The 25,635-nt window shown below is 37.9% G+C and overlaps 1 protein-coding gene across 1 annotated transcript in view; it reads right to left on the bottom strand.

Annotated features, from left to right (window-relative positions):
• Positions 1-201: 201 nt before the first annotated feature.
• SNTG1 (syntrophin gamma 1) overlaps positions 202-25,635 on the bottom strand; it is a 213,324-nt gene continuing 187,890 nt past the window's right edge. The window contains exons 17-18 of the mRNA XM_057736980.1: positions 12,616-12,726; positions 202-360 (exon numbers count right to left, since the gene is read on the bottom strand). Of these exons, the coding sequence (XP_057592963.1) occupies positions 202-360; positions 12,616-12,726 (270 nt within the window). The remainder of the gene's footprint in view (positions 361-12,615; positions 12,727-25,635) is intronic.

Here is a 25,635-nt window from a genome sequence, read left to right as displayed (position 1 = left end):
TTTCCTGTTCACTCAGGATGTCCCAGAGGCCTTTCAAACAGAAATGCTTTTGAAATCCGTACAACCTTCTTCTCTGCTGAAATTTCAACTTTCTTGCTTCCCTGTTGACTTGATGATGTGATTGGCTCTCCAGTGTCTACAGCGATGAGTGTGATTGTTCTGTTTACAAGTCAAGGTAAGAAGGATGCCAAGCTCAGGCTGTCAAGTCATGTACTTGGCTTTGCTTGTCAACCCGGAGCTGGAAGCAGCAGAAGCAGTAGCCTGACTGCCTAAAAAGAGAGGGTCCAAGCAAGCCACTTTGGCAGCAAAGAACGAATGAATGCAGTGAAGAACAGCAAAGAGATTCGAAAATTCCAGCTCCTGAAAGGGAAAGAGAAATGGGCTGCATAAAATAAAAATCAATTTCCTTAAAAGAAATGGAAAATAACTACACAACTAGATACTACCAAGACCTTTTCTTTCAAGTGCAATAAAAAACTAGAATCAATGGTACCTCACCTGGGGAAACTATAGGCATTTTGGTCAATATGTTAATTTCAAATGCATTGCAGATTTACTTCAAAATATGGTGGTTCCAAGAGCTAGAAGCACTAAGAGTTCTTATCACCCATGAGCATCTTTTTAATATTGATAAATGCTGCATAGAAATCTATTTGGCCAGATTAAAATTTTACTTTTGATAAGTGTAAGTAAAGAGAAACAGTAGCTTTAAATGTATTTTTACCTCTTTATTCACAACTTGAATGAAAAACTTGGATTGGAATAATTGAAAAGTTTTTTTCACTATTCTCTAGAACAGGCTGTTATTGATCAGACAATGAATGTGAAATACTGAGAGCAAGAGGGTATGAATGTTTCTGACACTAGAAGCCAAATGGTTTACTTCCAAAAGAATGCACACATTCATTTTAAATTTAATTAATTTTGATTATCGTACTTGGTTGTTAAAAAAAAAAAATCAGTCAGGGCCCACTAACTGTTTGGATTTTAGAAATATACTTCCCATTTGGGACCTTAAGGAGAGGTACCACCTACCAGTAGTACCAAATGATATATACTGAAATGAAAACAGAAAGAATTTACTTCAAACCACAAATGATATCAGATTAAATCATGAGTTGGTGCTCAGGATAGATTTTTTTTAAAGCTGATGTCACAAGTATTTTTATGAAAAACCATCAATAGTGCCATAAAATGATCTATTTCCACAAGGATTGAGAGAAGACAAATAAAAATATGTGCTTAATGAGGTCTATTTGATAAACTTGTCACAAAGAGGATAACTAGAGAGTAATAAACCACATGGAACTGCTGAGAAAACAGATGCTCCTTACGTATTAGTACTAACGGATGCAGACTTGCAGTTAATAGACACACTGCTGATGCCTTTTCAATCCACGGTACGTGGCGATGGAAAACAACATAAAGAGTTCATCTGCTTCAGACATATTGTAATTTCTGTCATGTGCCAAGGACCTATTTAAATAACATAATTCACTTTAGAAGTATTTTCTCAGATCACGTAATAGGAGGGGAATAGGCCACAACATAGATTACATTAAACAAAAATGCAATTATATTTCTTTCATAGGTAAATGTTGACTTTTGGCAAAAAAAAAAGGGGGGGGAAATGCATCATACCATGGACATGTTCTGTTTGGCAGCTACTTACTTTGGAGGCAGTTAATTTATTTGTTTTATCTAAAAAGTGCTAGTTTAAGGTTTCTAGTTCACCAAGTTAAAAAATAACCTGGATTCTTAACACACATGGTAAATAAAATTCAATATCCCTATGGAGAATATAAGAAATTAGAGAAATAAATTATGTACAAGGAGGAGGACATCCTCAGTGAGAAATAAACATGATTTGGAACCCTCAGTGATTCCCAGGAGTTCAGGCGCTCTCTTAAAGGTAGAGGAATATCCTGTCCAGAGTGCTCCTTTATCACATATTCCATTTTCTAAACTACTTTTAGATAAAATACGTGGAATGTAAATCTCACACACACACACAACTAATTCTACCTGCCCCCCCCCTGCTCCCATGTATTTCCAGCAGCTGTGGTCTCTGCTACCCTATGAGGCACCACCAAGCAGGGCTGATGAGGGGCCTGCGTCACCAAGTGGGAGCCTGCCTTGTCCTCATTTTTCTTCCCCATAATCTAAACAGCTGGGGCCCTGGAGAACTTGCAGTGAAAGCGGAAAGGTCTTGGAGTTTTAGAAAACCTTGGTTCCAGATGCCAAACAGAGTTAGAAATTGGGAAAAGCGGGGTGGGTTGTAAGCTGCTCCTTTGTCTTCTGTGCGGAGGGAGAGATTTCGCCTCCACTCCCGACCCAGTTTTGTGAATACGAAACTTTCTGACTTATGAGACCTCAGATGCCAAGCAGGGATTTGCTTAGGTGACTAGTCATTATCTTCTGAAAGGCAAACTACAGCACATCATGAATCCTTTAGTGGGATCTCTGACAGACGCTTACTGAGCACACAGAACGCTCCACTCACTGTGTTATGTATTCAATCCTTACCTTCAAACCAGGGAACATTTTGTCCCAAGGGCAATCCTTTTAGGCAGATGCTTTTATTCACAATTTATAATGAGAGAATGAAGATTTATAGAGAATCACTGGAAAGTAGCTCCATCCTCAGTTTCTGATTTGTCTTACTAAACCTTATATTGCGTGAGAAGGTCTTTTATGGCGGCTTGACGTCTCTGCGGCCATGGAGATCGGGGGCAGGAAAGGGTTTTGGGGAAGAACTCTATTTAGAAATGTTTTCAAACTCTGGCTGTTCCACTAAATAAAAAAGCAATTTTCTTTTTCCTTCTCTTATTGTACAAAAAGTACTGCCTTGGCTGCCAGACCTCAAATTCAGTAATTTAGGATTAATATGCTGTATACACTAGTTCAGGAAATATTTTAAAGTGTTTCCATGAGGGGAACGGTCATGAATTTCAATGAGTAAAGTGACAGCAATGCTTTTACAAGGCAGCCTGTTTTGAAGTCAGGGTATTGTCTGGCCATATTATATCAAGTTATAGTTAAAAACACATATACATAAAGATGATAAAATTTTAAAACTAGTAAACAAAAATAATATTGTTTTACCTAGAAAATTTAGTTATGGACAACTATGAGAATGTTAGTAATCTTTGATGTACTAGTATCTATACTAGCATCACAAATAAAGCACTTTTTAAAAAGTACCCAATAGCAATAAAATGAGCTTTTTAATAAGTTGTCAGATAACTACAGATTTGCTCATAACTTCAATTGGGAACCATTCCCCAGTTCTACTAGAAAAGTTCTGGGAAGTTTAATGAGGCTTTGGAAAACAGATGGGAAATTTATTAAGCTTTCTGAGTAATGAAGTGAGAATTTATGAATTTCTACTTTCAGAGAAAAAAAATATGACGGCTTCTGTATTATAACATTGTCCTTCTATAGTCATAGAACAACAAAAGCAACAATAAAAACAAAAAACAAAGTTTGTTCCCCTAACTCCCATCTTTTTGTCAGTATTTGTGAGACTTTTCATAACTAAAACTTACATATGGCAACTCAAAAAATCACATTCCCCAAACAAACAATATCTCTTGTTAAATAAGCTCTGGTTGTCATATATTTGCCTTGTAACTGGGAATGTAGTATGGACTATTAGAGCATGTTTTCTTCAAAGTTGTCTACTTATATATATGTGTGGTTTGCAAATAATTTTCCCATTCTGTAGATTGCCTTTTTATTTATTTATTTTTTGATTATTTTCTTTGCTGTGCAAAGCTTTTTAATTTAATGTACTACTACTTGTCTATTTTGGCTTTTGTTGCCTATGCTTTTGGAGTCATATCTAAAATATTATTGCCAAGACAAATGTCAAGAAGTTTTTTCCCTATGTTTTCTCCTATGAGTTTTATAGTCTCAGGTATTATATTTAAGTCTTTAATCCATTTTGAGTTGATTTTTATGTATGATGTGAGATAGTGGTCCAATTTCATTCGTTTGTATGTAGCTATTCAGTTTTTCCAGTATCTTCTTTTTTTTTTTTTTTTTTTACAGAAAGTATCCTCTCATTGTGTGTTCTTGGAAGACTTGTCAGTGATCAGTTGACCATAAATGTGTGGATTTATTTCTGGAATCTCTATTCTGTTCCATTGGTCTGTATGTCTATTTTTATACCTGTATCATACTGTTTTGATTACTATAGCTTTGTAATATAATTTGAAGTTAGAAAGTGTGATGCCTCCAGCTTTGTTCTTCTCGCTCAAGATTGCTTTAGCTATTTGGGATCTTTTGCAATTCCATATGAATTTGGGATATTTTCTATTTCTAGAAAAAACATCATTGTGATTGATAGGTATTGCATTGAATCTATAGATCACTTTGGGTAATATGGATATTTTAACACTATTAATTCTTCCATTTCATGAACATGGGATGTCTTTCCATTTATTTGTGTCTTTTAAAACTTCCTTCATCAATGTTTTATAAACTTTATTGTACAAGTCTTTCACCTTTTTAAGTTAATTCCTAAGTAATTTATTCTTTTTATTTGCTATTGTAAATGGGATTTTCTTAATTTCCCTTTCAGATAGTTCCTTGTTAGTGTATAGCAATGCCATTGACTTTTATATGTCAATTTTGTGTTCTGCAAATTTGTTAAATTTGTTTATTAGTTCTAACAATTTTTGTGGCGTCTTTAGCGCTTCTTTTTCTATATATATGATCATGTCATCTGCAAACAGAAATAGTTTTACTTTTTTCTTTCCAATTTGGATGCCTTTTATTTCCTTTTCTTGTGTAATTGCTCTGGCTAGCACTTCAATACTATGTTGAATAGCAATGACATGAGTGGGCATCTTTGCCTTGTTCCAGATCTTTGAAGAAACAGTTTCAGTTTTTCCCTATTGATTATGATGTTAGCTGTGGGTTTTTCAAACACTGCTATATTGTGTTGAGGGATGTTTCTTCTGTACCTATTTTGTTGAGACCTTTTATTATGAAAAGATGTTGAATTTTATCAAATGCTTTTCTGCATTTATTGAATTTTTTTTTTTATTCTGTTAAGGTGGTGTATCACATTGATTGATTTTTGTATGTTGAGCCATACTTATCCCAGGCATAAATTCCAGTTGGAAGTGTTATATAATTATTTTAATATGTTTTTGAATTTGACTTGTTAGTATTACATCAAGAATTTTTGTACCAGTGTTCATCAGGGATATTGGTCTGTAGTTTTCTAATGTTGTCCTTGTCTGGATTTGGAATCAGTGTGATGCTGGCTTCATAAAATCATTTTTGGAATGTTTTGTATATTTTAGAAGGGTTTAATTCTTATTTGAATTTTCTTTTAGAATTGACCTATGCAGCCTTTTGGTCCTGGGCTTTTCTTTTTTGAAAAGTTTTGTTTACTGTTTGTAATCTTTGTTTTTTATTATTCTGTTAGACTTTCTATGTCTACTTGATTCAGTATTTACAGTTTTTATGTCTCTAGGAATTTATCAATTTCTTCCAGGTTATCTAATTCATCGGTATATCCTTTTTTTTTATTTCTGTGTTATTCATTGTAATGTCTCCTCTTTCATTTCTGAGTGTATTTATTTGAGTATATCTCTTTTTTCTTTATCTAAAAGTTTTTGAATTTTGTTTTTCTTTTCAAACAATACAATTTAGATTTACTGAAAGTGGGGTATTGAAGTCTCCTACTATTGTCGTAATCCTGTCAATTTTCCCCTGCAGATCTGTAAATATATTTATATGTTAGGTGCTCTGATGTTGGATGCATACATATTTACAATTTTTATAGATTTTGTTGAATTGACACTTCTTTTCATTATATAATGCCCTTCTCTATCTTTCCAACAATTTTTTGAAGTCTGTTTTGTCGTATACAAGTATAGTATCTGAGATAAGATATAGTATATATATTGTGGACTGTAAGAAAAAGGAAAAAAAAGTGAAATCATACAGAGTATATTCTCTGATTAACTGTATCAGACTAGTAATCAATTCTAGAAATATAACAAAAATCCCCAGATACTTAAAGCATAAACATCACACTTCTAAAAAGAAAATCCATCTGTCAAACAGGAAGCCTTGAGGGAAATTAAAAACACGAGTTGAAGGAAAACAGAAATACAATATATCAAAATTTGTGGAATGCAGTGAATGCAGTTCCAAGAAGGAAATTATAGAATTAAATGTTTATGTTAGAAACAAGGACATTTTAAGTCAATAATTTTAAAATCCCACCTTGTGAAATCAGAAAAAGAAGAGTAATATACATCCAAAGCAACCAAAAAGAAGTAAAAAATAAAGATATGAGCAGAATTCATTAAATTGATCACAGAACTCAATGGAGAAAATAAGTGAGAAAGTAATCCTGGTTCTTTGAAAAGTCTCTAGCAAGACTGACAGAAAAATAGAGGAGACACCAATTACTAGTATCAGGAATGACTCAGGGATGTCATTACAGAATCAGCAGACTTCAAAGTAACAATAAGGAAGTACTATGAAAAAGTCTACACACATAAATTTGACAACTTAGATAAAATTGATGAAGACCTTGGAAAGTAAAAATTACCACAAATCATCTGATAAGAGTAGATAATTTGAAGAGCTATCTACTAAGTAAGTTGAATTCATAATTTTTAGAAATCCCTGAAATTAAATCTCCTGGCCCAGATGTTTCCACTAGAGAACTCTACTAAACCTTTAAGAAAGAATCAACAATAATAGTACACAGTAACTTCCAGAAAATAAAAGAGGAGGAACATTTTCAACTCATTTTATAAAGACAGTTTGTCCTGATATCAAAACCAGGCAAAGATAGAACCAAAGATAGAACCAAAGATAGAACCAAGCCAAAAAACAAACAAACAAAAAACAACAAAAAACCCTACAGACCAATATTTCTCATAGATGTAAAAGCAAAAATACTTGAAATTTTGACAAATAAAATTCAGCAGTATATGTAAAAAATTCCACATTATTATTAAGTAGGGTTTATTCCAGAAATGTAAGACAGGGTCAATCTTTGAAAATCAATTAACATGTACCACCATGTTAACAAGCTAAGCAAGAAAACTGACATTGTCACATGAATTGATACCCTTTCAGAGTAAATACTGTCAGAAAAGTGGAGCTAGAGAAGACCTAACTCAACCTGAGGAAAAAACTTCTATTAGACCACTGAATTTAACATCATACTCGATGGTGAAAACCTAAATGATTTTCGTGGAAAATAAGGAACAAATGAAGAATGTCCTAGCATTCAATACAGTATTTAAAATGTAGGCAACAAAATAGGCAAGAAAAAGATAGTAATGTGATATGACTGAAAAGAGAAACGTATATTTCCTGATTTGCATATGTCCTAATAATCTATGTAAATAAACCCAAAGAATTTTAAAAATCAAAAATAGAAACAAAAGACCTAGAACTAAGTGTTTCAGGATACAATGTAAATGTATAAATATTAATTATACTGCTACATAGTAGCATTAATATTTGGAAAATAAAATTTTAAAAATATCATTTATAGCCCCTCAAAAAAAAGAAGAAATGATTTACCTAAATGTAAATCTAACAAAACATGCATAGGATTTATATGATGAAAACTACACAATACTGAAAAAATAAATCAAAAGGTCAAAAAGCTAGAAAAATATTCTGTTTCATTGCTTTTAAAAAACAGTATAGTAAAGATGTCAATTCTCCTGAACTTGATGTATGTAATATGCCATCCCCACTGAAGGGCCAGTAAGATTATCCACAGATGTAGAGAAGGTAATTCTAAAGCATCTGTGGGAATACAGAGGAACTAGAGCAGCTAAGGTGATTCTGGAGAACAACAACGTGGACAGAATCATCCACTTCATGGATTACTATACAGCTTCTGTGTCCAAGAATGTGTGATATTGGCAAAGAGATAGATGCAGAGATGGACCAAGAAATAGCACCGTGGAGGTAGGACCAAGTGATTTTTGATGAAGATGCTACAGTAATTCAATAGGGGAAGAATGGTCTTTACAACAAATGATGCTGTTGTAACTGGATAACCGCAGGCAAAACGGAGAAGGTCAGCTAAACCCCACAACTTACAGAAAAAAATGAACTCAGATGGGTTATATATTTAACTGTAAATGGCACGCCTATAAGATATTGTGAAAATAGCATGGGAGAAAACCTTTGGCACCTGTGACATGCTGAAGAATTTTTGACATGACACCAAAATTATTATTTTTAAGAGAAAGAGCTGATAAATTGGCTTTGTAAAACATTGTTTAAATTTCTCTGCAAGATACTCTGTTAAGAAGATGAAAAATAAATTACGAACTAGACGAAAATATATGCAAACAACACATACAGAAAATATAGAATAATTCATCAAACTCTAAGGAAAGCAAATCACAAAATACAATTTGAAAACAGGCAAAAAACAGGAAGAGACATTTCCCCAAAGGGAACATAAATACGTAGAAAAGAGTCACGTAAAAAGTTATTCCTCATGACTAGCCATTAGGGAAATGCGAACTAAGACTATGATGGGAGCCGCTCAGATAAAACGTAGTTATAATTCCAAATGCTGGTGAGGATGCAGAGAGACAGGGCTTCTCATACATCACTGGTGGGAATCTAAAATGTCACAGCTACTCTGAAGAGCACTTTGGGGTTTTCTTCAAAACTAGATAAACATTTTCTATATGACTGACCAACTGGCCTTCTGGGCATCTCTCCCAGAGAAATGCAACCTCACGTGCACACGGCAGCCTGCAGGCTGTTGTTCATGGCAGCAGTAGCTACACACTGCAAACAGGCAAACATCCCTCAGTAGGTAAGTGTGTAAACAAAATGAGACACACCTGTACCGTGGAGCACCGCTCAGCAACAGAAAGGCACAAATGGTCGACACGTACACACAGGGCATCAGGCTCAGTGAGAAAAGTCGGTCTCAGGATTTCACACAGTGACGTTTAACCTGTGCAATAGCCTTGAGATGACCAGGTTATAGAAATGAGCAAGAGATCAGTGGTTTCCAGGGGCTAGGAATGGTGGGGGGAGGGGTGTGTGAAGGGCAGCCTGAGGAAGATGGTGTGTATTTGTGGACACGGGCACACAACTTCACATCTGCTGTAACTGACGCAAACTATACACATACTGTGTCAATGTCAAATTCCACTTTTTTTAATATTATACTATAGTTACATAAGCGTTACCCACTGGGGGAAACTGGATGAAGGGTACACGGAACATCTCCTGGTTTTATAACTTTCCGTGAATCGGACGAGCTCACAAACACTTTTAAGTCCATACGGCTTTAGATTTGTTTCTGATACCTTGGCAACTGTGTTTACTTTTCCCAGAAGTCATTTTTCTAACATGTCTTAAATATTTCTACAGAATTTTATTTATGTTGAAGGAAAGTATAAATGAAACCAAGATTTTAAGAAATGAACAAAAGGAAATAATAGAATAAACGGTTCAGCACACTGTTACCTAATTCCAAACACTTCTTCCTATCTTCTAACATCCCTCCATTCAGATCGTGACAACTTAATTTTGTTTGCCTAAATGAGAAAGAGATCGGGGAGTGAGACTCAATAATGTACCAGGAAATATTAAACTAAGTGAAGCAGACAGTTATTACTTGCCTGTTTCCAGGCGAGCGTCAGGTTAAGCCTTAGGAATACTGTGTTGTAAGACACACTCTCTGTGCTTAAAGGTTCTTGATCTATGAAGAAGGCAGCTAGTGAACAATGACGACACACATGTATATGTTATGTAATATGGCTCCTTTAAATTTATACATGACATAACACCAATGTTACAACACATATAACTTTAGAGGAGTTCTAGCATATAATGTGCAGGAGAAGCTCCTGTCCCTGACTTGGAGAAGGGGATACAGGGCACATTTCCACATTAAATTTTTAGAAATTAATAGAAATGAACAAAACACAGAAATTGCCCACGGCGTTTGATAAATGACACGAACTTGGGTTATGGTTATAAACTTGAATTTCTTAAATGTGGGAAGGACAAGGAGTTTACATATGTTAAATAATCACCTTTCCTAACTTTTCTCCTAACAATAATAGCTGCTATTTTTAACACTTTCTCTGTCGTTATGATACATTCTTTAAAGATGAAATCACTCATCAGCGATTTACTGAGTATCTTCCATAGGCCAGGTACCAGGGGTATTTATTCCTTCCACTTTCCCTGCAAGGTAGCAGTCATAATTTGGTGATGAATTGCCCCAGGAATACAGCTAGGAAATGGTAAAGATGAGATTTTTTACTCAAGGCTACGTGATCCTAATTTTCTTTGCACTGTATCATGTTGCTTACTCTCTCATTTAAAAAAAGTGATGTTCTAACAGAGGAAATGTTGAATTCTCACATGACATCCACTTCAACCATAAGCGATACTTAGGATACCCGGTCCCGTGAGTCCTGTGGTGTGATACACGCGGGCATTCTCCTTGCTTTCCCCTGGGGATGCTCCTTTTGATTACTGCTGACAAGTTGCAGTTATAAAGGTTATAAAATAGTCAGCAATTGCACTGGCTTTAATCTTATATGATTTCTGTGACATTGGCAGAGGTGATACACTCCAGGATGGCCACTGTTCTGATTGGCTAGTAACATTGTTAAAGTTTCCGTATTTAATTTGATATTTTCAGTGATAACCCTTGAAGTTTTACTCTTCCTCATTTTATAGAAGGGGGTGGTGACTTTAAAGAAGGCTGGCAACTCACCAATGGTGAGCCTCTCCCATTGGTTTTTAGACTGTTCTTTTCCCTACTAAAAAATCACTGCCTATAAGTTCAAGAAAAACATTCAATGAATATCTTCTGAAACTATTCTTATGAAATGAATTTATGAAATATTGCTTAAAACATAAACAGAAAAAGTACTATTTAGAAGCTGGCAGACAACTAATGACTAGAAAAGTTAAGGAAGCATAGTTAGCTGCATGTATAATACGGGCCACATTAAACTGAAGTCTAAATACTACAGTTAGTAGTCATTTCACTGCATTTATCTTTTTTGTGTCATGTTGTCATGAAGGATTTGTCAGCACATTGAAAATATCAGGAGAGAAGGAACTTATCAACTAGAGGCTGAGGCCCCACTTTCACCAGAAGAATAGAGAACTGATGACACCAGCCCCGCTCGCACACATGAGGGTGTGTCCTGTGCGAGATTGGGAAGCCCACCAAAAGAGATACGTACTTTGGGACAACAGAAATACATTTTTTTATAGTAACACTAAGAACCAACTTACAGAGCAGTGTAAGCAGTGATCTACCCGTGGCAGGCGGAGGGGAAACGGAGGTGCTGAGCCCCACAGAAAGGTCTAGAAAGGTCTGTGCTTAGGGACGAGGCATGATGGGGTGCAGATGTGAGATGGGAGACAAGCAGATGGATGGAGTGGCTGGAGTCGCCCAGGCCTCTGTCCACACCGATGACAAAAATGAGACAAGACCACGTGGGGCAGGGAAGCTTTAAAGACACGCAGGAGCACAGGAGGCGGCGGAAAGGAGGCGCCCGCACAGCTCCCCTTAAACAGCCCGCAGCCCAGGAAGAGGGGGTAAGAGAAGTCCAGGGACACACAGCAGGGGGTGGTGTCCGCAGAGACATTCCGACCCGGAGCCGAGGGGACCGGGGAGAGAAGCCCAGGCAAGGGCAGGGGCAGACGTGGAAGGCAGGGGGAGACAAGGGAGCTGCCGGCCTGGACACAGACCGCACGGCGAAGTCGGTGGGGGGGCTCGGTCCTTGGGAGGCTCTGAATGTCATCAGGGCTCCCCTCTGGATTTAATACGCGCAGAAATGTAACAGAGTTATGCTGACTTTAATCCAGAGTTGAAAACGTATATCTGAGTTTTCATTTCCATAGAAATGATTTTTCACTTTGGTGTTCGTTATTTATTCTTTCTTCCCCACTGAAATAATATATTTATAACTCATTCTAAGCCAGAGACTGTTGTTGGGAATTTCACAGTAGGGTAAAGGAAATCACTCAAATTTTGAATATTTACAAACATACATTCATAAATATAAAAGTAGTGAGTCTTTCTGAGTTAAAAACAATGTACTTAATATATTTCAGAATACTAAAAATTTGCATGGAGCAAAGCAAAAAAAATCATTCATTTATTCATTTCATTTAACACAGAATAACACGAGGAAAACATAAATTTATTAAAAAAATATTTTTCATTAGGGATCTGTGTTCACATCTGGAGAGGGAATAAATAATGATAGTCAGAATATTTTAAAGTATTTTAAATTATTATTTAGAATGTGAAACCACCAAGAAAGTGACTGTTTTAGTTCCCGGAATATTATTTTAGTGTGACTCAAGTACAGTTCATAGGGAATTAAACCTAAGACATGCAACTAGTTGTGTGTAACTTATTTTAAGGTATGCATTTCAGTGAAAATTTGCCATTAAAATCTTTAAGTGAGTTTATTCTTTTGGCCACCTGGAATATTCCAAGGGAAACAGAGAACCTGTGTTTTTGCACTTATGGGTCTCCTACATTTTTTCCCCTTTGTTTCTTAACTGTGTTACTGTAGTTAGAGGAGGTTTACGTGACGAGTTTGGGTTTACCTTTGCTTCAATCTGTTTCGTATCTGGATTCTGAAACAGAAATTTGATCTTGCTCTTGCCGTCATCCGAAGAACCTTTGAGCTGAGAAAACTTATACCTCCAAAGTACCGCCTAAAAAGAAAAAAAAAAACATAGGCACATCAGTGCAACTCACATCTGTATTCAAACCAAGAAATTGCTCTTTTAAGTGGTAAAAGGTAATCATACTGAGTTAGCACTGCATGCCAGTATTAAAAAGTCAATTAAATTATACTTATCAAAGGCAACAATTCAGTATTCCAGATATCCTTTAATTTGCTGAAATAATTTTGGTTCCCATGAAATAATCATTTTAAACATATATATGAATAAATCAATTTGAGTATCTGGTTTTACATTATCATGAAATAGAAACAAACTCACTTAAAGCATTAAGTCCATGCCAGTGAATCAGCAAAACACCTCTTTTCCCCTTCTTTGTTTCTCATCCATAGAAGTGATAAGGTGATTTTCAACAGATAATCCTGTAGAACTTTCTCTTGAAGGTCAAACTAGTAACCTGTGTCTTTGTCAAGATGAAAGGTCAGCCTGAGTGACCATCACGATGGAAGCTTCCCTGGTGCCCTCATGGGACAAACCAGCACGAGCATCTCGTGGGACCAGCCCGTCCTTGGGGCCTTGGTCTAGAAGGTCATGAGGCTACAAGCCATCTTCCAATGTGGCAGCAACAGGTTTAGACAGTATGAAATCCATGTTAATTTAAAAAATGTATACTTTTAAAAGTATAATAAAATAGCAAAATCATAAATTCCTTAAAGATAAGAGTGAGGAAATTCTCAGTGAAATGTAATAATGAGGCATAATGAATTTATACAGAATGCTGCTCATTTTTCATTTATTTATTCACCATTTATGAAATGGGTCCTATATGGTAAGCATTTTATTAGATATTAAGATAAAAAAAGATACTGTCAGTTTCCAGAAGATATATGGTGCCTTTGCTTTTGTTTTTACTATGAAGTTAAACAATCTCTACAGAAAAATATCCAGTCATTACAAATCCTCCTAAACGTTTGCCTTAAGTCTATTATTATAAAGCACTTTTTTTTTTTTAAAGAAAATAGAAAAACATCATTTTATTTCTAGAAATGACATATCAATTTATGGTTTTTGTTTCTAATGTGGGTGGCAACTGTATAAAGCATCTTTTAACAATAAAATTAACTGAGGCAATTAACTTTATGGAAGAAAAATAGAACAGTTAAATCCTTTATCTCACCACTTCCTCTAAATAAAATCCTTTGTATTTTCAAGGGTGAAACAATCCAGGAAAACTACAAGGTGTTATATAAGTGAATATTTAGTAGCTTTTGAAAAGAGTGAGTTCTAGATTTAGGACTAATAAGAAATTATATACTCATGTGCAATTAGGGTTAAGATGAAAGAAAAACAACAAACAGTGGCAGTATAGCAGGAAATACTGTAAAGTGTAAAGAAAATCCTTACCACCTAATAAATAAAAAGACAATATTACTGAGAAAAATCACTGAAGAAACTGGAAAAACTGTTACCATTTCTAATAAATATGAGAGCATGTTTAATCTCACTAGAAATAAAGAAGTGTGATAATATTAAAATGATTTAGCTTTCTCCAAATGTTAAATTAGCAAAGTTGCTGAAAATTAAAATAACTAAAGCTAGAAAGTTTACATAGAAATATTTGTGTAAAATTTCTGGCCACTGTGTGAAATTCTTTAGGGCAATAATTTTAATATATATTAAAACCTTAAAAATGGGAATATTATGTGATCCCGACATTCCCTTTCAAATAATTAAGTGTAAGGAAATAAAATATATGAAAAATATTGTTAAACACCTTATTATTAATATCAAATGAAAATTCTGAACATTTTGCATTAAAATAATGCTCATGAGAATCATGTATTTACATGGAAAAATGCAATGACATGACTTTATGGGGCACATAAGAACAGGAGAGCAGAGAAGTTTGTTAAATAAAGGAGCTTGCAGAAGGCTGGGGGGAAGCATCTTCCAGAAATATCATCACAGGCAGCTCAGGCCCTTGCATCAACCCATCGTGTGGTTTTGGACAAGAAACTTTATGTCTAGCTTGGCTTAATTGTAAAACTAAAGCTTGCAAATTCTCAAATTATAATTATAATTGGAAATAATATTTCATACGTAGTCATAACAGCAAAACAGGACTTTGCTATTTCAACTAGCTGACCTTTCCAAAGGCCAGACTTTAACAGCCGTTGAATCTCATTATTTTAAATAAAGAGTAACGAAATGGCTCTGGCTGCAAGAATGCGGATGAGACAGACACTAGAAGGAAGCGTGGAGACTTTCCGGAATGTGGAGCGTGGACTCTCAGCTGTGAGTAGATCGCTCCGCAAATGCATAAAGTAGTTAGTGAGTCTAGTGATGGGATGAAAGCTTTGTCAGTCAAGAGGTAACTCAGTAAACTAGGAAGGCTTAGCACATTCTAGGTAAACTGTGTAACTTAACATGCCCAGAATTCATCAAGACCAATGCGGAGGAATCTGAATCTGAAAACATAATCAGTAAAAGCTACACAGGTATAAACATTGGCTTCATTAAAGAGTCTTTGGAAATCCTATTCCTTATACTTGCATTTTGTTTTTAAGATTCTGATGAACTTTACAGCAACTATGCTAAGAATATCAACGCTGAAAAAGATGAGTGGATACCACAGTTCTTATACTATGCTATTTCTGTTGCATTAACGTTCTTGTAACATATTTAGATAAGTACATTTAGAATATTCTTTAAGCATATGTTTTTATTTAGATCAAATGGCTCCCTTTCTAAATCAAATCCACACTTTTGGACTTCAAGTTTTCTTGTTCACGTATCAAAATGCAGCTATTGATATTGATTTGTCTCTATTAGCAGAAGAACTTCACAATTAAATGATGTCATTTGTCTATCAGTCTTTCAATTAGGAAATCAGTTAACTTTAACTTTTTTTCATTCAGTTTTTGGAATCAAAGGAAAGCGTTAGAAATTTCATTATGTCAAAATCGAAGTATCTCTTACTGTAAATGCTATCATAGTTCAGTTAAAAACTTCAGCACTGGGTATGTTATTTGTTATTGCAACAATAATATGAATCTGTACTGTTACTAGAGCACAGTATTGTGATAACATCAGTATTTTCCTAAATTAAGAAATATATGCAGCTACAGGATATTTAAACTTTGTGTGAATACACCAGAAAACATACACTAACATGAGGGTGTATAAAGTGCTGTGAAATTTCCAACTGTAGAGGAGATATGGCGAAAGCAAACTGTCCACTTTGCAAGCCCAGTGGTCTCTGCCTTCTCTGTGTAACTTTAACCAAGGAGCCTCGGTTTTGGACTGGAATATTCCTGAAACAGTGGTAATCTTAATTTGTTGAACTTGATGGAGATCAAGTCCAAAAGGAGGGAGAAAGAGAAAACAAACAAAAAAAAAAAACTGATAGCAACGTGTGAAAACATTTCTGAACATTTTCGAAATCTAGAATTTGACCTAAAGCCTTCAGAATAAATGGTCACAGACCAGATTCTCACTTCCTTAAGTCTTTCCATAGATGATGGCTCTGCTCCCTCCTGGAGAAAAAGCAGGCAAAGTTGGTCAAAAACATTTGCCAAAGTTCATTAGCTCAATAAAGTCCAAGGATATTTTCAGAAAAAGAAACTCATTTAACTTTGTTCAACTAGCTTTTCCCGTGGAATAGATTTCAAGAAATGACAAAAAAAAATCTTGCCCTATAAAATAAAATATTTAATGGATTTTAGTAATAATGGAGCCAAAATACCTTATTAAAGGTATTTATTGAAACTTTTTTGTTTATTTTTGACAGTCAGAAACCATGTGCAACTCAACATATTGTTTGAATGACTATATGAAATGATAAATTTAAAGTGTACCTGGCATTTTGGAGATATCTTTAAATATTTTTAAACGTCTAAAATCTGCAAGTAAAGATGTTGTACATGTGAAGAACAATGCAATGAGTCCCAGCATTTTCAACAATGTAATAAAGTCACAGAAGATGGCTAAGAAAGAAAGTGGGTAATAGGAAAATATACAGTAAGAGCTTATCAACCAAAGTGCTCTCACAATTAAAGACTACAAAAAAAAAATCCACAAAAGAATCATTTACCTCTAAGCTAGTCTTCTTAATAGATATTCTGTCTTTAAAATATTGCAGGCTGTAACAATTTTGGATAAAGTAAAATAAAATAATGCAGGCAAACGAATGCTAAAACCATTTGGGATTTGTAATTTAAGGTCATCGGTGCCATTTGGGGTTTGTAACTTAAGGTCATCGTTCTTAAACCAGTGAGAAATCTTTAGAAACGATGCTTACAAATAATGATGAACGCACATCTGATTGAAGATGAAGTGTTGAAATATCACCAAGCAGAACGTTCACGTGAAGACCACGAGGCACACAGTACGTAATCCATGCCTCATTCCTGACCTTGAGTCATTTATGGGCGAGCACAGGGACCTCACTCAGGGCCTGGAGCCTTCCGTGTGTCCTGCTGTCCTTCAGTGGAATATCGTCTTTCTCATAGTGAGTGTAACTCTGGTCTAGACCCTTTCATATCCTCCCGCTAATTCCTGTGAGACCTAGGATACTGCCATTTTCCAGAGGATGCAATTAAGGAAACAGCACACACATTCGCCATATTTCACAACTATTAAGTGGGACTTAAACCCCAGTTGGCCATGCTCCACGGCTCTTATTCTTTTATTCCAACCTGCTGCTTCTTGGATTTTCTATAAATATTTGCCTAACCAAACATCAAAGACCCACTGATTGAACATGATTATAATTGAACTTCCATTGCAAATGCCTGGAAGAGCCTTAAAATAGAGGACAGACCCAGAGCTCCATTTAGTACAAGACATGAAACTCAGGAAAGTAATTTACTGATTTTTTTCAAACACACTGTGTTCTGAATCATCACTTCTTCTTTATAATGCTGTTGTTATTTTAAGCTTTTTTTCTCTCTTTATCTACGAGTAAAACGTTTCCCATAAGCAATTCATTTGTTTAAGATGCATGGTTAGGATTGGCTTAAAGTTTAGAAATGCCAGTGATCTACAGAACTTGGGTGGGAAGGGGGAAGAAGACGCTTTCCCTTCCTCCACATGTGCGATGTGAATAACAGAGACTTCCTGCACCGCCTGTGATCCCCCAGAGATGTTGCAGAGCTGGCTGCAGCCGGGGGACTCCGGTGAGTGAGTGAACTCAGGGTCGTATGGCATCAAGTGTTCCTTAGAGGCAGACTATTCAGAAGCATAATTCAATTATATGTCTATAAACAGAAAGTGAAGCTTCACAAATGAGATGAAAAGCTGACATGCTGAACGAAAACAGGCAAAACTCTAATACGTTTATCTGTCTCTTTATGGGTTCACTGTGGGCGAAGCCCTGATCCTCCCACCCCACAGAAAAATTCCTTTTCAAAAAAATGAAACAACGTCTACATATGAAGGTACTTGAGCTCTATGTCATCTATCTGATGAGAAATAGGATATTTTGCAACATCAGGGGCAAGCGCACCAGAAAGCACAATCTATATGGATTACAAATGATCACATAGAACACGTTAGAAATTACAATGAAACTGCTTTGAAGGCAGAGTGTATTTTTACTCCCCCTGTAGCACCGATCCCCCGGTATTGGACATGTAACTCCTGTGCGCCCAGCCACAACCACAAGAGTACTTCCTTTCCTGGGTCTCTGGTTAAGCAGCGAACAAGCTCCCCTTCTGCTTCACATCCTCCTTCGACTCTGCAGGAAGCCCAGGCCCCCCACCATCTGCTGCCTCCATCCGCCCTCCCCACCCAAATGAATCAGCAACAATGTTAGCACATCGATGTCCCCTAAGTGGATGATTTCCCTCCCTTTACTTTGTGGGTGGGTCAGGCGTCACATTTAGTAGAAAACCATGAGAAACCTTTTCTTTAAAAAATATTTTTCTCTACACATCTTTATCCTCATTTTTCTTCATTCATGTGAAATGTATCCTAATTAATTATGTTTTCGAACTTCATTAATTACATTTTTACTAAAATTAGTCCATCAGCTGTACACTGATGTTATAATTCTTGTAAATGTGAACGGTATGGTGAATAAAGGGAGAAAAAGAGAAATATGAAGAGAAGACAGAATTCGATGAACGCTTAACGGCTTTCACTTATTTCCTTGGCGATATCACATTCAGCAGTATGTTCACTACCAGTCATTGAATTGATTCTGTGTCGTCGAACAGAACAGAGCTTGAGTCTGGACGAGGGCCACACCTCCACCAGTCTCGGCTGAAACGCACTGTGAACGGTGCTGCGCGGGGGCCTGGCCTCGTCTGAGGCAGGTGAGGGAAGGCATCCTGGATGCAGATCTGCTCGCGAGGTGAATGGAAGCTGCGGGGGCGTCATGTGGCTGGACCCTGAAAGCTGGGGGCGCAGGAGACCATGCTAAATCCAGACAGATACCAGACCCCGAGAAGCTTCATCCTGTGCTAACAGATGTCATCGTAAAGGCCACTAAAGTGGTGTGACAAGGGACACTGATGACATGGCTGAACTTACATTTTAGAAATATCATCAGTCTGGCAAGGGCGGGAAAGGGGAACAGAGAGGCAGGTGACTATGTCCTCCTAACACTTTGGCTTCTCCCAGAAGACCCAAGAGCCCCAGTTCCAGCTTTCTTTCTTTCATTAGACTGTGGACGTCTTAGAGGAGGGAGTGCACCCTCTTCTGTGTTCCTCGTGTCTGCACACAGTCGATGCACAGAAAGAGTGTGTGCAATAAGCACATCGAGAGGGCAGGCTTGGCTGATGTTGCAGTAACCAGATGAGAAAGGGTTGCCTACGCTAGTTAGGGTGCACCTTCCAGATTTACCCAGGGAGGCTGCTGAGGAAGAGGTGCGGGTGTAGAACACAGTTCAGGTTCCTTCTGATAATGAGAGAGGAATATAGGGGAGTCAGACAAGATGGACAGCCAACTCCGGGGTGGACCCCTGGGCTGAAAAGTGTCCAGGATGCAGCCTTAGGGACCCAGGTGCATGTCTGAGCTGTAGTTAACAGAACAGAAACTCAACATTCTCAGGCCAGGGGCCTACAGACTGGTTGAAACTTCCCCATCAAACATATTTCATTTAAATTTATTTCCCTCCAAATAGACTCTACATTAACCCTGTATGATATGTCTCTATGTATATTTCCATCAAATATATGGGACAGTCACAGAGGGGTATACAGATGTTCACTTTGACAATTTATTTGGAATCTCAAAAAGAAAAGGAAAAGAAACAGAAAAATTGTTTCTAAAAGGCAGATCTTGCGTCTTATTTTATAATAGCTTAAAGCCATCAATCTGGTGGGTTGGTTGCAAGGAGCGCTTCTTGTAATCACACCCCCGTGAAGTTTAGAGTAACCAAGCTACACGTGGGAAAAGAGGCTCTGAAGTGTTTCCACACGCTGCTGGACGTGGTGTGCTACTTGCTATCCATAGCATACTAATTTCATTTTAAGAAACTTTACTTGCTGTCTGCATAATAAAGATTGGCAAGAAAATTTGGTTTTGCTGGTATAAATTTCCTGGATCCTTAGGGTTTGGTTTTTGTTTTGTTTATTGTTGTTTTTTTCTGGCAACATGATAAAAGTCAGCCACACTTATAGCTCATATTATCAGTTCTTCATAGAAATCAGCTCTTTTCTACAGATTTTTTTTTTTAACATATACACACAGCTTTGCCGGCTCAGTGGAGAGTAACAGCTCTAGAGAGAAAATGAAATGAGTTTACTGGGACAGCTGCATCTCAGTCAATACCCCTGCACAGCCTAATAAGCCACCACTGTGTATTCTCCTCCAGGTCTTCTGATTAAACACTTTATTAAATAACTGCTAAATTAACACACGAGCTCCTGCACGTTTTATTTTTGAGGCAGTGCTATTCTTCACTTTGACTAATTTGATTTCTAAAATTTAATTATGAACTTTATTATTATGAGTCAATCATTTCCCTCCCCCACCAAGTATAATTAAAAAAATCCCCAATTCAAAGAAATCTATTTTTCTAGAAATGGACTCACATGTAAAAGAGGTCACGTGGAAACTATTGTGTTCATTAAATTAGTGACATACAACGAGTTACCTTGGGATGCATAGTCTTTCTGTGTTGAATCCCACGGATCTGGTTAAAAAGCGATGGAAGAGGAGAGTCTGAGGCACTGAAGGCAGGTGAGGGCCCCTGTACATCGGGGGCTTGAGTGCACTGTTGAGGGAGGATCCAGGGCGGGGGTCCCAGTGGAGCCTGAATTCTGTTTACCCAGTGAATGGGGAATGATTTCCTATCTTGCTTGCCTGTGACACCTGCCTGCTGGAAATTAGTTTGTGTTCCAGACCAAGAGGTGTCCCGGGGGAGCGGCTGTCCTGAGGCTGCGGTGTGGGACCCCCTGCCGGACCTGCACTGTGCACGGACGTCCACAATATACTGCGTCTCTTATAGCACCTGGGTCCTGTGCGAGAACACATGACTCTGGCATGCGTTTTTCCAAGAAACTGAGAAAAGTCACTGAACTACCGTGAGACACACAGAATTAAGAAAGTGAGCCGGATCGTCCAACAGGGTAACTACCCAGGGACGTCTCTGCAGGTACTTTCAGGAGAATAATTCCACCGCCCAGCCCTTTCCCCAGCGTTGCTCAGGGCAGAAGCTTCAGTGTCGCGTGTGTTCCCGCCTCTCTACGCCCTGCCGACGATGGACCTCCTCCTTGTTACTAAGTCCCTGCAGCTCTGCATCCCCGAAGCTCCTGGCTCCGAGCCACAAGGCCAGTAACCTCCCCTCCCCATCCTCCTCTCTTCTCCCTTCTGAAGCATCCTCCCCGAGGCGCCAAAGTCATCACAGGTGGCATCATGCTTCTGCCATCAGGTCTTGGTGGCTTTGGTGGCTCCAGTCACTGTGGCGTGTCAGCCTGGGGTTCATCACCCCAGATCTGTGCTCTGCCACCGTGGACTGCCCTCTACTGGGTGTGGCCTCAGCCACATGACCTGCTGTGACCAGTGGGACCTGGTGGGTGTTCCAGCAGCAGAGGAACGTGAAGAAGGGCTGCAGGTAAGGCTTGCTCTGCCCTGCCTCTGCCATCGGCAAGAAAAGGATGTGCTGGGCTGACCTCCCGGCTCCACAGGAATCAGGAGCAAGTGGAGCAGAGCCGGATGGAGGATGCTTGAAGGAACCAGCCTGCCGCAGGCTCTGGGATGGTCCAGACCAATAGCCTGTATCCCTCAGACGTATGGGGAGGAAGCACTTACTGCTCTAAGGCAGGGAGGGCTTGTCATTGAGTGTCACCCAGCAGTGCTGTGGCCACATCTATCATGAGGCCCCTGCTGTCTAGTGTCGCCTGTGTCATTCTGAACACCCTCCCCCTCCTGGTCCTGCCCCCTTACCCTGCCCTGCCAGCACTGTCACCCCTGCTGCTCAGATCCCAGCCTCCCAGCCCCGGCCCGGTCAGCTGCCCGTGATTACGGATTCTCAGGGGAAATGCAGTTTCCACCGAGGACCACCTGGGGCCCCTTACCCTAGCTACACGTTTCCAGGCCACTCTGAACTCCCTTTGCTGAGAAACAGGGAACCTCAGATGAGCCTTGCAATGTCCATCTCCTCCACCAGGCACCATGAGAACAGGGACCTCTATGAAAGCAGAGCTCCAGGAGGACCGGAAGGAAAGACAAATGTGTTGAGTGATTGGTCAAGCATCCCAGGAAGCACCTGCCACTCTGACATCCTGAGAAGGCTGGCAGAGTAGTGAGGGGCTAGAGCGGGTGCCCAGTGGTCCGAACCTCCCACACTTCATGAGCAAACCAAGGGTCTGCCTCTCAGTGTAGGGCCACCTGTGCCACTCACTGTGCAATGCCCCCCCACCACGTTATCTTGTTTAAATTGTTTAAGAGATGAAGAAAGTGAGGATGCAGCAGCTGAGTGACTTGAGGGTCCTGCCCGTGTTGAGGGAGCAGCACAGAGGCAGCTCACCCACTGTTCTGGGAATTGGAAATAGAAGGGAAACACGGGATGGATTCTTGGATTAGGTGACAAGACACGACTGGTGGTTGAGGCAAGATCCCCTAATAGTTGGGCGAGTCGGAAATAACGTTTAAGAACTGCAGAATCTATACCTTGTGTTTTGCTTTCCTTATGTTTTTTAGGATGAGCTATCTTGTTTAATTTTGGGATAATGCTGCAAACAGGTGTACAGCTATTACTGTTCCCATTTATTATGTGAGAGTTTCAGAGTTAATACATATTAAAATTTTTCATGAAAACTGAAACTGATGATTGGAAGAAAGACAATCTAAAATACAGTGAGAAAACTTTTAAGACAGGAATTCTTAATCATTTTTAAAAAATCCAGAAATAAGTATTTCAAATGCCACAGAAAGGAAGTAGAATTAAAAACTTTAAAGGGTGAAGAAAGATTCATAGAAGAAGTAAGTAAAGCCTACGTTAGCTGAGGAATTTTTGACTCACCTGATTTTTTTTCTTTACATACTTTGAATTATAAGTATAGGCAGAAAGTATGCATTAATTTCCATATTACTTTATAATGCCCTTGTATTATAAAGAATTAATTTAAAAATCCAGGAAGCTGTATTATTTTATTACATCTAGCTAATATGCTGGCATGAAAACTTGGGTTAATTCATCTCTTTTGAATGTTTAGTTTAGGGCTCTTTTTGAAATGCTTAAGGGTTAAAAAAAATTACCTGATAGATTGTTTCCCTAAATACCTGAGTTTATATTTCAATAACTGCAATGTTCTTCATTCTCCTAAAAACAAAGAAGAAACAATTTATCTAAAGAAGAACATAAAAATCCTATCAAATTACTAACTGTCTTTGCCCTTGTTTTGGGGACTGTAAGTTACACAATTAGAGAAGAAAAATGATGGAAAGATACTGTAAAAGAAAAAAATGCTGACATATGACTATTGTCATAACTACATTATAGCATACATATATTTAAGATTGTTACTTATGTAGATATATCAAGAAAATATTCATTTTTATATACTCGAATTTTCCTTTTGGATTTTTAACAACTACCTTTGATAGGAAAGAGTTGAAAATTACTGAATAAAAAAATGAAGATCTAATTCTATGTTTAGAATATTAAACCGTGGAATTTATATTAGGATTATATTGTATCTGATATGTATCAGATAGGGTGACACTGTCTCATACTGCACCGAGTATAAGTTTCTAAAATGTAGGTCACCACGAACATTCACGGGTTTTACACATTTCCCCCAGGAAATGTTTTCAGTTTATATTCGATGAAGTGAGTAATGGGGACAGGAAGAAAACATAAAATCATTATAGTAGCTTCCAATATAGGACAGGGATAATTCCTAAAAATGTTACCTTTTTACTTCACATTTATTATCTACATAGAGCTTTTAGCCAATCATGATTTCAAAAATATTTTTAATATGCTACGTGTTACATAGCAGCACTATTTACAACAGCCAGGACATGGAAGCAACCTAAATGTCCATCAAGAGATGAGTGGATAAAGAAGATGTGGTACATATATACAATGAAATATTACTTAGGCATAAAAAAGAATGAAATAATGCCATTTGCAGTACCATGGATGGACCTAGAGACTGCCATACAGAGTGAAGTGAGCCAGAAAGAGAAAAACAAATATCATATAGTAACACATACATGCGGAATCTAGAAAAAGGTACAAATCAACCAGTTTGCAAGGTAGAAATAGAGACACAGATGTAGAGAACAAACATATGGACACCAAGTGGGGAAAGCGGGGGTGGGGGAAGGGCAGTGGGATGAATTGGGAGATTGGGATCGCCACATATACGTTACTAATAAGAAAAAAATATCAAATTGTACACTTTAAATATATGCAGTTTATTGTATGTCAGTTGTATGTCAATAAAAGTTCTAAAAAAAATGCTATGTGTTAATACTGCCTCTTAGATTTTCTGAAGTAAAGAAGGCTTTTAAGTATTCTATCCTAGTATTTCTCAAATTCAACTCTCAAAACATTTTTTTAAAAACTATCAGACAATAACAATTTTGGAGAACTAGTAATTCCAGAGTTTCTACCTGGGAAAGAGGAATAACACGAGGAGTACTGTCTTTTCCTTCTACCCGGGCTTAAGACCCAAGGCATAACATTGCAGGGCACAGTCACACAGATGAACTTCACAGTTACAGCCACTGGACGCTGGAAGTGGGTGTTCCCCCCGGGCTGCCGCATGAGGAGGAGTGAGGGGGGCCCAAGGAAAGGGTCTGATGTCTTCATCCCCATTTTGATACAGAAAAAAAGACCCTCCTTCATTTTCTGTTTTTTGCAAAATTTCATGGTAAAAAGAAGTTTGAAAGTTATTCTTCTAAATTACTGAGGGAAAACAATCAATCAATGCTGTCGGTACACATCAGCTAGGGTGATCTTTCCATAGGAGAAATCGGATCTAGGCCAAACAAGTCCTGGACCTTGATCACGTGGCCCAGGCTTTTCCTCCAGCCCTGTCTCTTTCCATCCCTCTCCTTTTAACTTATCCCTCAGTCATTACTTCTGTGCACACCGTGAGTATGTTCACCCTCACCCCCCGTCTGTAACCACGTGCTCACTCCACCTTCCCAACCAGGAGAATCGTTCCCTCAGGCAGGCAGTCCAGGGGTGGATGCCCTGTGCAGGACAGAGGCTCACAATTAGGATCCGGGATTTTCCCAGTTTCTCTCAACCTCGATTAACTGTTCCACTAGTTTTATTCTGTCAAACACACATCTGATCATTTCCTTCCTGTATCTCAAAGGCTCCAAGGATATTCTTAGGATCAAATCCCAACACCTTAACAGTACTCCTTCTGTAATCTGGGTCTCAGTTACTCCCATACTTGACCTCACACCTCCTCTGACCTCAAATTCAATGTCCTTCCTCACTTACAGGTGTTTGTCTGGGTAATCCTA

This window comes from Hippopotamus amphibius, chromosome 5 (genome assembly GCF_030028045.1).
Source record: "Hippopotamus amphibius kiboko isolate mHipAmp2 chromosome 5, mHipAmp2.hap2, whole genome shotgun sequence".
Taxonomy (NCBI): Eukaryota; Metazoa; Chordata; class Mammalia; order Artiodactyla; family Hippopotamidae; genus Hippopotamus; species Hippopotamus amphibius.
This window is presented reverse-complemented; position numbering and strand designations above follow the sequence as displayed.